The 13809-nt window shown below is 35.4% G+C and overlaps 2 protein-coding genes across 2 annotated transcripts; one reads left to right on the forward strand and one right to left on the reverse strand.

The window, feature by feature from the left end:
• Positions 1–341: 341 nt before the first annotated feature.
• snrpd3 (small nuclear ribonucleoprotein D3 polypeptide) lies at positions 342–5238 on the reverse strand. The gene is made up of 4 exons (XM_073819712.1): positions 5146–5238; positions 4735–4880; positions 3980–4172; positions 342–517 (listed from the first exon to the last, which is right to left on the reverse strand). The coding sequence occupies exons 2-4, from the start codon at positions 4858–4860 to the stop codon at positions 453–455; spliced, it is 384 nt and encodes a 127-aa protein (XP_073675813.1). The 5' UTR covers positions 4861–4880; positions 5146–5238; the 3' UTR covers positions 342–452.
• Positions 5239–6551: 1313 nt separating this feature from the next.
• On the forward strand, positions 6552–13691 carry gucd1 (guanylyl cyclase domain containing 1). The gene is made up of 6 exons (XM_073819380.1): positions 6552–6874; positions 7259–7340; positions 7423–7588; positions 7877–7968; positions 8654–8895; positions 12654–13691. The coding sequence occupies exons 1-6, from the start codon at positions 6868–6870 to the stop codon at positions 12743–12745; spliced, it is 681 nt and encodes a 226-aa protein (XP_073675481.1). The 5' UTR covers positions 6552–6867; the 3' UTR covers positions 12746–13691.
• The last annotated feature ends 118 nt before the right edge of the window (positions 13692–13809 follow it).

Genomic DNA, 13809 nt, shown 5'->3' on the forward strand with positions numbered 1-13809 from the left:
CTCCCTTCCCTGCATACCATACCAAGTCCTTTTGCATATAATTTAACAGCTTCCACATGTTTTTTTTTGTGGCTTACACAGCATAAACTAACAGAACAATGTATTCAGTAGTACATTATCCCTGCAATCCATTGTTGTTTACATCCAAGTATCGCCAATAGGGCCACGCATCAGAGTAACTGATCAAACCCTCTATAAATATTTAAGAAAACACATTAAAATGCCCTCACTGCATTTGTTTTGCAGTATTGTCTTTGTAGTTGACAGCTCATTTAGTATAGATGATTAACACAAAACTAAGACACCGGAAAACTCAGAAAAAAAAACAAAAATCAGAAAAATAGCAAAATTCACCCATTTATTTCCCAAAGCATAAAATGAACATTATAAAATAAATCAGACCAAAATGGTACAATAAAAAAAAACAACACACACAAGTTATCAACATTAAACTAGCGCCTCTTCTGGAACACGTTCCCTCGTCCTGGTCCACCCCGGCCACGGCCCCTTGCAGCCACTGCAAAAACATTAATGAAAACTTTAGTTTCATCACGGTTTCAATATCATCTTCATTAAAAAAAACAAATATTTAAATTGCTAGGGCTGGTCCGAATACCACTTTTTGAGCTTTGAAGCTTCGGTAGTAATCAACACCGAATATTCGAAGCTTCGGTGGGAGGGGCTGAACATATTCTTCTCTCTAATAAAGGCAGAAATCTCTGTATGTCTTTCTGTTTGCATTTTTATTATGTCGAGAACAGTTCAACCAAACGATTTTTGCTGTGCACCCATGGGAGTGCAGTGTTGCATTTTGGTGCAATATGGACATAACACATTCAGAATTGATAAATTTTAATAGAACATTGTGAGTTGAAAGCGTTGCGCCTCAAGTAGGCAGAGCTTACATGCTTCGAGAACGGACACTGTGTTAGTGATAAAAACACACAGGTCTGTTGAGAGAGAGAGAGAGAGAGAGAGAGAGAGAGAGAGAGAGAGAGAGAGAGAGAGAGAGAGAGAGAGAGAGAGAGAGAGAGAGAGAGAGAGAGAGAGAGAGAGAGAGAGAGAGAGAGAGAGAGAGAGAGAGAGAGAGAGAGAGAGAGAGAGAGAGAGAGAGAGAGAGAGAGAGAGAGACAATTCAGACGATTCACAGATTGATTCCTCTTTAACTTAACTTTGTTATGCGTGTTTCCATTCAAAGAGATGTTTAAATACCCGTTTTGGTATTCTGGTAAACACAGTAGGTTATGTCTTCAGTGAACCGAAACAGCTGAGAAAGAGATGCGTGCCAGTATTCGGTTTGTGCATTTGGCCTTAAAGAGACAGCATCCTATAAATACCTGCATTGAGAAGCACTAGTTATTTTGCAATAAATTATTAAATGTCTGCACCTGAATACTAGTGTTATTGATTTTATTAGTAACTTTATGCTGTATTCATCTACACTTGTCATTTGTGTAATTGTTGTTTTGTGACTTTATTAGTTCAGCTAGTAGTTTTTGCTGTGGATTAGAAGTACTTAAAGCATTCAGTAATTATTAAAAAACAAACTTTTTTGGTTTTGTTTGTTTTTTGCTAATCCGAAAAATTAATTCCAATCCTACTCATACTGTTCATTTTACTTGTGCAGCTCTTAAAATGGGTAATAAATTGCCTTAAATTGATATTTAAAAATTCTGCAGATACACTATTGTGAAATAAAATTCATTCCATGATATTTGTTTGTATTTGTGTATTGAAAACATTTTTCATTGACATTTACCCCCAGTTTCACAGACAAGGCTTAAAACTAGTCCTAGATTAAATGTAAATCTGAGCTGTTTCAACTGAAAGAAACTTGGACTGACTGATCTTAAAATATATCAGTGCCTTTATTTTGTCTCCAGATGCACACCAGTAGGCCTATAGTTTCTTTTCTAAGTCACGGTTATAAAAATTACTTAAATGTCCTAATTCTGGTTTAGGCTAAACCCCATCTACAAAACCAGGCCTTAGACTCCTATCTGATTTTCTATATTAAAAAGAAAAAAAAAAATATATATTTTTTTTATTTGGGCTAGTTAAATTATTTTCGGGCTACCAAAATCTGAAGAGTACCTGCCCGAGGGGCTACCAGAGATTTTGAAATTTTGCGAGCCCTGAAAACGCTAAAATAAATAATACATTTAAGCCGCTTTTCCACTATAGTTCTTAGAACGGTCGGGTACAGTTCCAGTTGTGTTTCCACCTGAGCCTGGTACGGAACGGAACGATTACAAACCGTTCTCGGCCCGGAATTCTCGGCACGGTTAGACAACCGTGCTGAACCGGGCTGGTAAAATGCGTGTGCATGACGTCGCCACGCTGTTGCCTGGCTACCAGTTTCTCTATGGCTAAGCGGATGCGCAGTAGCAGATACGGTAAATATAAATATAAATGGCTGAGACACTTTGGTCTGTGGATGAAACATTTGCTCTAATATTGATATTTGGACAGAAAGAAAAATTCAACAACAGCTGGAGGGTGCAAAGAGAAACGAAAAGTTTTTAAAATTATAGCGCAGTGTCTTGCAGAGAAGGGCATTAAGAAAAGTTCAAAACAGTGCCGGGAAAAAATAAAAACTCAAACATACATATCGCGTCCAAAAGGACAATAACAGTAGAAGCGGGGCTGTCTACTCTTGCGTTCCCAAGGCAACGATTTGACGCATTTGTATTTACATTCCAAAGAGTTCCGTTATCTGCACCACAGTGGAAAATCAAACCGTATCTGTGCTGACTGGCCCGGATCGGCACGGAACAGAACGGTTAAGCATTGAGAACGGTTCGGCCCGATAGTGGAAAAGCGGCTTTAAATACGAAACTAGCCTCAATAAGAATGGTAAATAGGCTATTAAACAAACATTCGTTGCAAAAATTCCTAACAACCTCGCCCGGACCTTCTCCGACATCTCATCAGAGTTACTGGCCCGAGTCCGACTGGAACCCGTCTTTTTCTCTTTCCCTTCCCCATTACACAGCTGCTGTTTTTAATAGCAAAGTGATTACACTTTTTTTCCCCGTTTATTTAGGTTAAAGTTAATTTAGAACATTCTTTATTTGTTAAATTTTATTTATTTATTTATTTTTTTGAAGTAACGTCCAATCGGTCAGCGGCAGACTGATCAATTTAGCCCTCTCAAGTCATCACTATTTCGATTACAATCCATAGATATAAAAAACTTAAAGCATATCACAATATTAGTTGAATCGTTTAACCTAGATAAATGTGTTATTAGTGCATATATGTGCTATAAGGTGCATATCAAACCGTTTGTGCGGAGAGTAAAGCTGAAGTGCGCTTTGCAGAACATGGAGGCGCTGGTGCGATGTGAAACTTCATTTTTGCTCATAAAAGACTAATATAATTCAAATCGAAAACAAAACTCTTTCATTAGCTATAGGCCTAATCCATAAATATGCATTTAGGCATTAAAGGCACGTTCAACGAGCAATTGGCGAGTCAGGATCGTCAACTTCATCTTTGTGTCAAATACTAGTTTATTAATAAATAATTCAAATACCTCCTTTCCCCCGACACATTCATGGTAATTATTTTTGCTGGGGCTTCGCGGTCAGCTTTAGCCTACAGCGTGCATTTAAACGCTGAATCACGGTTGTCATTGCGACAGTCACAGCCCTAGTTTTGCTTCCACCATTCAAGTGGGTCTGCATTTTATAGTGTCTCTCAAATATTGCTCAGTCTCTCTCTCTCTCTTTTTTTTTGCTGTTTCTGTGTTAGTGGCGCAGCAGTCTGATCTTCTTCATTCATATTTAAGCACGAATGAGAACCGTTTCGAGGGGGACGCAAGGTGTATGAAAAAAAAAAAAAAAAAAAAAAAAAAGCCAACCCACCGAACGAATATTCTGGTCCAGCCCTATAAATTGCTAACGTCACACCACTTCTCTGAAAAATGCATATTTGATGTTAGATGCATGGAGTGGATTAAAGAGACTGTATATACCTTGGGCTTTGAGAATAGCTGCTTTTCCTCGACCTGCACCAGCGGCCTGATTTTTGTTCTTCATACTCTTTAACATGGGAGCATTTTTCAGCATATCAGGAAGGATAAGGAACCTGATCTTACTGCCACGAATATACACCTGCTCCAGCTGAGATACACGGCCGTCCCTGTATGTGACTGTGATGTTTGCCATCTAGAGGACAATTTAGAGAAAGAAAAAAAAGATAAAGATAACCTTTCCAACACGAGACAGGATTGGTGCAAGGATTAATTTCCAATGTAAGGACCGATAAAACAGCTAAAAATTGGTAATTAATTCTATTAAGGGAAAATAATGTGTATTTGTGACCTTGGACCACAAAACCAGTCTTAAGTCGAATGGGTATATATGTAGCAATAGCCAAAAATACACTATTGGTAAAAAAAAAAAATTACAGATTTTTCTGTTTATCAATGTAAATATATAAAAACTTAATCTTAAATTAGTAATATGCATTGGTAAGAACTTAATTCGGACAACTTTCTAAATATTTTGATTTTTTTGGCCAAATCAGATTTGAGATTTTAAAATAGTTGTATCTCAGCCAAATATCATCCTGTCCTAACAAAGGAAACGTTTATTTATTCAGCTTTTAGATGATGTATAAATCTCAATTGCAAAAAATGTACCCTTACAACTGGTTTTGTGGTCCAGGGTCACATTTCAGAAGACAAGCAGAAGGTTAGTTTGCAATACACAGGACAAATCTTAGTACCTGGCAGTTCATGTTGTCCTCAGCCTCGATCAGTTTGCCCCTGTAAACCTCCCCCGTGTTCGTTTCACAGGTGACTATGTGTCCCTCTGCTTCATGAAGAACTTTGATGGGCACTCCGATGGACATCTTAACTAGCTATCTGTGAACTTTAAGAGAGAGAAAAAAATAAGACACCGTAGAAAACTTTAACAGTGGAGAAATAACTTTAACAAAACGAGGAGGTGAATACTAATGGAAGCTGTAAAGACTAAATGAATGAGACAGTCAGGAACTTAACGCGAGTTTATTAGAAACAAGCAAAATAAAAACACGCACGCAACTGAAGGCAATAATTTAACCATAAGTCTTTAAATAACCATATACAGACACAATCCAGTTTTAACACTTTCAACCAAATGAATCAAAACTCACCCAAACGTGCACCAAACGACCACAAATAATTTCGTCTTCGGTGTTTAATCGAATTTCCGGGGATTTTATCGTACTAGAGACACGTGCTGCCACCTACCGGACTGAATGACACAACTTCCAACCAGTAAAAACGCGCTTTTAAAAACACGTTTTAGGGTACATTTGTGATGGAATGGGTTCATTCTGTTAATTTGTATTTAGGTATAAGTAACACACCGTTTAAGCACACAAGCATAGCAAATTAAACAAAATAGAATGAACCCATTTAATCGCAAATGTACCATGTAAATAGTCTGGTTTACCTGGTTTGAAAAAAAGAACGAAAAAAAGAAGAAAAAAACAGAATTCACAATATCACATGTTTACATACAGACTAATACGCCAATGGTTTCATATACAAATAGGCTAATAATAATTTTATAAATAAAAATACTTGTTTTTACTCATCTTGAAAAAAGAAAATATTAAATGGGTTTATTGTATTATATTATTTAATTTGTGTTGCCTATATGGCATGTTACTATATACACTACCAGTCAAAAATTTTAAAAGATTACATTTTTTTTAAGTCCTCTCTGCTCACTAAGCCTGCATTTATTTAATCCAATGTACAGCAAAAACAGTACAAATTTGAAATTGACTATTTAAATAATTGATTTCTATTTGAAAATATTTTTTTAAAATGTAACTTATTCCTGTGATTTTAAAGCTGAATTTCCAGTCACATGATCCATCAGAAATCATTCTGATTTGTTGCCCAAAAAACATTTAATATTATAATGTTGAAAACATCTAAGTAGATTTTTTTCCAGGTTTTCTTTGATGAATAAAAATATTTCATCTATCTAAAATAGAAATCGGTTGTTTATGATCGACTTGAAGCATCTTTGCTATATAAAAGTATTAATTGCTATAATTTCTTTCCCAAATAAATAAAATAAAAATTATACTCAATTCAACCTTCCAAATGGTATAGTGTATAACGTTACAAAGCTTTTTATTTCAGATAAATGCTGAGCTTTGGATCTTTCTATTCATCAAAGAATTCTGAAAAAATGTACTCAGCTCTTTTAAATATTGATAATAATATTCATAATGAAGTTTTAGTGACCAGCCAAAAAGCATGTTAGAAGGATTTCTTTAGGATCATGTGACGCTGGAGTAATTTAGCTTTAGATTAGGAATAAGTTACATTTTAAAATGTTTTTACTCTGGATCAAATAAAGGCAGGCTTGGTGAGCAAAAGAGACTTCTTTAAAAACTCTTTGCTGGAAGTTTAAATGTAAAATATATTTTCAATCAAATGTATTCTATAAATATTCTAACTTTTTACGTCACTTTGTTTATGTCGAATTGAGGTGGAGTTACCTGTCATTTCTCGTCTTGCATGCAGAGGGCACACTTCCGCCTATTTTGAATGCGCCGACGCTCACTGTGGTTGGAGTGACAAGAGGAAGTGAAACATTCATCCCTGGGAATGACCACAAGGCGTGTGCTTAACAAGTATCGTTTGTAACCGTTTCACCGCTTTTCGTCAACAGTACATTAACAGCTTTCAGTGAACAGAAGATGGGCAGATTCGAGCGACTCTAATGTGGAGGACAAGAGGGCAACAGCTGTCCGGCTAACCCCGTTAGCAGACAGCCTTCATGAATCAAGCCCTGCTATTAAAAATCACTGAAACACAACAACAGAGAGAGACACACACACATCGACTGGATCATGAACGGTAAGTTTGTGCTAAATGACGTTTATAACATCCGAAATGACTGGTAAATGTAACGTTAAACTAACTAGCGTTATAACAATCATGACCCTTCTCTAGTAACGTATACAGGACTGGACAAAATACAACCCGGATATATGGAATTTACACCAACTGTTCGTGTATTATTCTCATTCTGCTTGTGTCTGACTTGTATAAGTTGTTATTAACTCTCATTTACCTGTATTTTACATGAATGAAGTATATCTGAATGGTTTTGTACAAATATTAACCAATTTACCCTCAATACAACCCTAATAAAGCAACTTAGGATAATGTGAAGGCATCATGAGCTTCTCATTGTGGTTCATTGACCTTACCAGCTTCTTTTCTGACCTTTTTTGCCAGATGATGTGATGTTAAATGTACCGGTCATCCGGCAGCTGTACCACTGGGATTGTGGCCTGGCCTGTTCGAGAATGGTACTAGAGTAAGTATGAATCCTAAGTGATGCATTATGCACACTCAGTTACTCTAATGGTAAATATTTAAACTTTTGTTTTAATGCACAGGTATTTACATCCAGTAAGTGAGGAGGAATTTCAGAGAGCGTGTTTGGATCTGGAGTTCACGGAAAGCGTGTGGACTATTGACCTGGCTTATCTCATGTGTAAGCTGGGGGTCAGACACTGCTTCTGCACACAGACGCTCGGTGTGGACAAGGGCTTCAGGAACCAGGTACATTTTCAAATCACGTGATACGGTCGTGATCTCTGCAGATAAAGTACAGGCTGAGTGTCATATGCAGCGCAGGAAATAATGGATGTTTTTCAGTCCATTTTTCTAAGAAAATGGCATTATGGCATTAGTCAGGGCCTTTTGTACATTTATGCAATTAATGTTCTTGATTTTATTCATGATTCATGAAGAGCTGTAATTTTAATCAGAGGATCTGACTCAGACGTTCAGAGTGATCACCTTGGCATCTGAATAATTTTTCCATTTCCTGTGTTCCTCTGCTTTTAGTCTTTCTACAAAAAGCATTTTGACACGGAGGAGGACAGGGTAAATGAACTGTTTCTGAAGGCTGAAAGCAAAGGAGTTCTGGTGAAAAAATGGTGAGGTTTCCACTTTTAGCACATTTTCTTTTTATGTGGCGCATACTGATACTTTATCATTGAAAACCTATATATATATATAAAATTAAATGCTTGAAAAACCATTGGATTTAATACAACACTAAACTAACAAACAAAACTCGTCATTGAAAACTTGAAAATATAAAACACAAAATTCCATGCTTGAAAAAACCAAGTCAACAAAACTACAAATGAAATGTTTTTGGACAGTAAGATTTTTATGGTTTTTAAAAGAAGTCTCGTCTGCTCACCAAGCCTGCATTTATTTGATCCAAAATACAGCAAAAGCAGTAATAATGTGAAATATTTCACAATATTACTGATTTCTGAAGGATCTTGTGACATTGAAGACTGGAGTAATAAAAAAAAAAAAAAAAAACTTTTTTACTGCTACAAAATTTTCCTGCTTCTGCTGTATTTTGTATCAAATAAATGCAGGCTTGGTGAGCAAAAGCCACTTATTTAAAAACATGAGAAATCTTACTGTCTAAAACTTTTGGCTGGTGGTGTAAATGTGTATATTCATTTTTAAATTTCATCAAGGCACAATAGTATAATTTAATTTAATCGTTGTGTATATACTTCCAGATCTTTCATGTCAACATTTTTTTAATTTCAAGATTTTATCAACATGAAGAAATTGAATTACATCTCTTTCTTGTAGTTCTGTTACTGTTCAAGAGATCCAGAACCACCTGGAGCAGGGTCATGTGGCCATCGTGCTGGTCAACGCAGTGGTGTTGGTGTGTGAGCTGTGCTCCACGCCTGTCAAATACTGCTGTTTCCTCCCTGTGGGTCAAAAATGCTTTTGCAGGAAGCCAGATTACCAGGGCCACTTCGTGGTGGTGTGTGGATTCAACCGTAAATCCGGCAGCATCTTCTACAACAATCCTGCCTACTCGGACCGTATGTATTGAGAATTGTCATTTTTCTTAAAGACAGCACAAGCACACTTTTAATACAAAACATTAAAAACACATGATTGACTTACCCTCAAGCCATCCTAGGTGTATATGACTTTCTTCTTTTAGACAAATACAATCGGAGTTATATTAGAAAATGGCCTGGCTCTTCCCGACTTTGTAATAGCAGTGAATAGGTATTGAGAGTTGGAGGGAGGTTATTAAAGGCCTTCTGAAGAGAAACGATGCATTTGTGTAAGAAATAAAAATCAATTTAAAACTTAAACAGTAATCTCTAGCTTTCGCTAACATGCGTTCACGAGAGAATGGCATTTCCAGCAGATGATGTGGGATGTAGACTCCGGTGATGAATAGGCTTTTTGTTTAAAGCAAAGGAAAATCAGTCTCCTCTTGGTTTATATATCAAAATTCTGACATTTTTCTTTACAAATCCTTGTTTTGTACTTGTAATTTGTGACCGGTGTTTTGTTTTGCTCTCTCCACTGCTCTTCCACGTTTATCACTTTTTACCGGAGCTCACGCTACTCCTACGTGAATACACATACGACAGTTAGCAGAAGCTAGAGATTATGGTTTATAAAGTTTAAAATGTGGATATTTTTCTTACACAAACGCATCAATTTGCTTCAGAAGGCCTTTATTAACCCCCCAGAGCCATTTGGAGTACTTTTAATGATGGATGGATGCGCTTTATTGGACTTCAAAATCTCAACACCCATTCACTGCCATTTTAAGGCTTGGAAGAGCCAGGACAGATTGTGTTTGTTTAAAAGAATAAAGTCATATATACTTAAGGTTTCTTAAGGTTGAGTAAATCATGGAGTAATTTACATTTTTAGGTGAACTATACCTTCAAATATTTAAAATAAATATATTTGGATACTTTAGGATTGTCTAATATTAGTGGAAAATATCTTTTTTATGTTTGATAGAGAAAAAAATGTATTTATTTATTTATTTATTTATTTTATTAATTATTATTATTTTTTGTGAATAGTTTTTATTATATTTATTTATTTCCAAAAACTTTTTGGAGGCCACTTACAGTACATCTTAGAACCAACAGCTGTACTATAGTGTTTATTATGGTTATTTCAGTGTTGGGAAGGTTACTTTGGAAATGTAATAGGTTACAGATTACAAGTTACTTGATTTAAAATGTAATAAGTAGTGTAACTTTTCAATTACTTTCTAAAAGTAATGTAACTTATTACTTAATTACTTTTCGATTACTTTTCTAAATTTCAAATATTTAACTGTTATTCATTTTGAAACATTTAAACCAGGCAGAGTTAATCTTACAGTAGCACTCAACATTGATTATTGTCAGACTTTCAAAATCCTTCATCACTTGAATTAAGTAAGGGATAATATATCATCTTTATTGTGCGGTAACAACTGGCTACATTATCAACAACATTATCTCACTTATTACACAACTGCTTCATAGATTATTTAGATGTTTAGGTCAAAATTATTAGACACAAAATATTGATCGGAGTAGAAATATCTGAACGCAAAGCTTCCATGAAGAAATCAGTTGCTAGCAAACGGCAAGTTCATTAGACATTTTAGGTATACAGTGCAGTCTTACCAGTTTTCTTACACAACATTTCACCACATAAATAATTAAGGAAGTAGTACTAGTTTGTTAGTTATCTTATAATCCATTACAGTGTACAAAAAAAGGCAGCAGCTACGTTTTTATGAAACAAATTGACAGAATTAAGAAATTGTCCACATAATATTGAATTAAGCTTTAATAATTCATTAGCTAATCAAACACAAAGCTTCCGCCAAGAAAAATTATCAAGCATATAGCACTGACTGAAGTTGCCCTGAATGTCGTGACTGACCAATCAGAATTAAGCCACCACAATTTCAGACTTTTTTTTTTTTTTTTTTTTACTTTTTTTGGGGGGTCTTTTTATGCCTTTTATTGTGATAGTACAGTAGAGAGATGACAGGAAAGAGCTGGGAGGAGAGAGGGGATCGGGATCGGCAAAGGACCTCAAGACGGGAATCAAACTAGGGTCACCATGAACGCAGTTGCACTATCTGTCATAACAAGATCATAACATAAATAACATCATAAGAAATAGTTTAATAGCTGTGATACTGGGTTTGAAATTAAATGTTTGCATAGTTATGACAGGAAACACGAGCATCTAACAATGCCTTGGAAAAAACAATCTTAAAAAATAAAGTTTATTTATAAACACAAATAGGAAATAAAACAGTTATCGAATAAGCATGTGTCCTATTCTGTGTTCTAAACTCCTGAAACATTGGTATCTCATTTTAGAGCAGACAATGCAATTTATTGAAGTCAATTAAATCTGTAAGTGGGGGTGAGTGTGTGAAAAAATTCTGACGTAATCCCCTTTGTAATCGCTGGCATTTTTCAGAAGTAACTGTAATTTAATTACAATTTTTTTCTTAGTAACTGTAACTAATTACAGTTACATTTATTTTGTAATTAAATTACGTAATTCCGTTACATGTAACTAGTTACTTCCCAGCACTGGGTTATTTTCAAATAAATAGTTCAACCAAAAAAATTAAAATTTACTCACGCTCAGGTTATCCATGATGTAGGCTGTTTGTTTCTTCATCAGAATAGATTTAGATCCTCTGCAGTGAATGGGTGTCGTCAAAATGAGTTTAAACGGCTGATAAAAACCATCACAATAATCCACAAGTAATCCACAACTCTAGTCCACCAGTATATGTCTTGTGAAGTGATTAATTAAAGGATTACTCCACCCCAAAATGAAAATTTTCTCATTAATCACTGACCCCCATGTCGTTCCAAACCCATAAAAGCTTAGCTCATCTTCGGAACTCAATTTAAGATGTTTTGGATGAAAACCGGGAAACTGCCAAGTAAATAACACTGTCAAGACCCAGAAAAGTATGGAAGATGTCATCAAAATAAGGTGGATTGCCTGTCAAAATGACAGAAATCAATGTTAAAGAAACATTTTTGATTAAGGCAACGTATGTTTCATAATCTAGACATACACTGCTGTTCAAAAGTTTACATTTTTAATGATTTTTTAAAAGAAGTCTTTACTGCTCATCAAGGCTGCGTTTATTTGAATAAAAATACAGAAAAAAACTGTGATATTGTGAAATATTATTGGAATTTAAAATGGTGGTTTTCTATTTTAATATACTTTAAAATTGAATTTATTCCTGTGATGCAAAGCTGAATTTTCAGAATCATTACTCCAGTCTTCAGTGTCACATGATCCTTTAGAAATCATTCTAATATGCAGATTAATTTTCAGTGTTGGAAACAATTTTTTTGGAAGCTGTGATACTTTTCTCAAGATTCTTTGAATAAAACATCAAACAGAATAGCACTTATTTAAAATAGAAATCTTTTGTAACAATATATACTACTGTTCAAAGTTTGGGGTCAGAATTTTTTTTCTTTTTGGGGTGGAGTAACCCTTTAAGGCCTTTAGTGTGGATTATTGTGACGTTTTTATCATCTGGTTGAAATCTCATTCTGACACTGCAGAGAATTTATTGATAAGCAAGTGATGTAATGCTAAATTTCTCTAAATCTGTTGAAGAAAAACTCCTCTACATCTCCGGTGGCCTAAGGGTGAGTACATTTTCAGGAAATGTTTATTTTTGAGTAAAGTGTTCCTTTAATGATTATACAGAGTCTTCACACATGGCAGTAACATTAAAATGCATCTCACGTAAACCCCTCTTTTTGATTGACAGGTGTGTGCTGCACAAGCTTTAGTAATTTTGAAGAGGCCAGAAGAAGCTACGGAACTGACGAGGACATTCTGTTTGTCTACAAAGACGGTTGATTCTTCGCTTTTGAACGAATGCACATTCAAAACACCTTTAGCATCCACTGTGGTTGGCTGGGTAGCATTTTTTGCCAACAGGAACCAGCGCTGCTGGCCAATAGCAGGTAGTATTTGTCACCTCTGGCTATGGTCTTCATTAGAGCTATAGCCTTGCACAAAACATTACTATGGTGCTACATCGGCCACAGAATGAAATATCCAAACAGAAAGGAAAGGGAAATGCTATGTATATGTAACTCATAATTCATAATTGTGATGTGGACTTTTTTTATTTTTATCTATAGCTCATATGATTTATAGAGTCTCTGCCTCTGTAAGAGGTGGAGGAGCAGTGTACATAATATTTCTCATTCATGTAAAGGTATTTAGTGTTTGTTCAGGCTATTGCAAAATCATGGGGTTGCGTTGATTTTTCAGTTTTATTGTTTTTTTTGGAAGCCACTTAAGAATAGAGTGAAATATTTAAATTATTGTAACAGAGGGAAGCTGTTTTTAAAAACTCAGGTAAGATTTGATAAATCCAGCATGTTAAATTATATCCCACTATCGGGGGGAAAGGTTTAATAGGTGCAATATGTGTGGATTCACTTCTCTAAGGGTTTACTCAAGAACAAAATCAGCGGGATGTCTGTCATAACCTCATGTAGAGTAGCAAGAGAGAGCTTTGTGGGCGACTTTGAACGGTGGAGCTCATAGCACTAGTACAGTATTACACCTGTTTCAGTGTAAATGACAATATTATGTTGATTATATTGTGTTGGCGTAATTCATAGTAACTACACTCTGTTAATTCCTCTGAGAGAGAACAGGAACACTAAGATTAGTGGTTAGAGTTTTACCATTTGAAATGGTCTGAACACAGTGTTGTAAACGCTTTGCTGTTTGCTATCTTGTAAACACTACGCTTGCTCGGTGGTTCAAATGGTTCATGAAACAGTGGCTGACAAATGAAATGCTTGCACTATGGTGTTCCACCTGCCATAATTATTTAATCTTTAACCATTCAGGTTACTTTGTTTTTTTCCTTTGATTTTTAAGACATCAGGTGTTCAATTACATCA

The sequence above is a fragment of the Garra rufa genome, chromosome 15 (assembly GCF_049309525.1).
Source record: "Garra rufa chromosome 15, GarRuf1.0, whole genome shotgun sequence".
NCBI classification, from domain to species: Eukaryota; Metazoa; Chordata; class Actinopteri; order Cypriniformes; family Cyprinidae; genus Garra; species Garra rufa.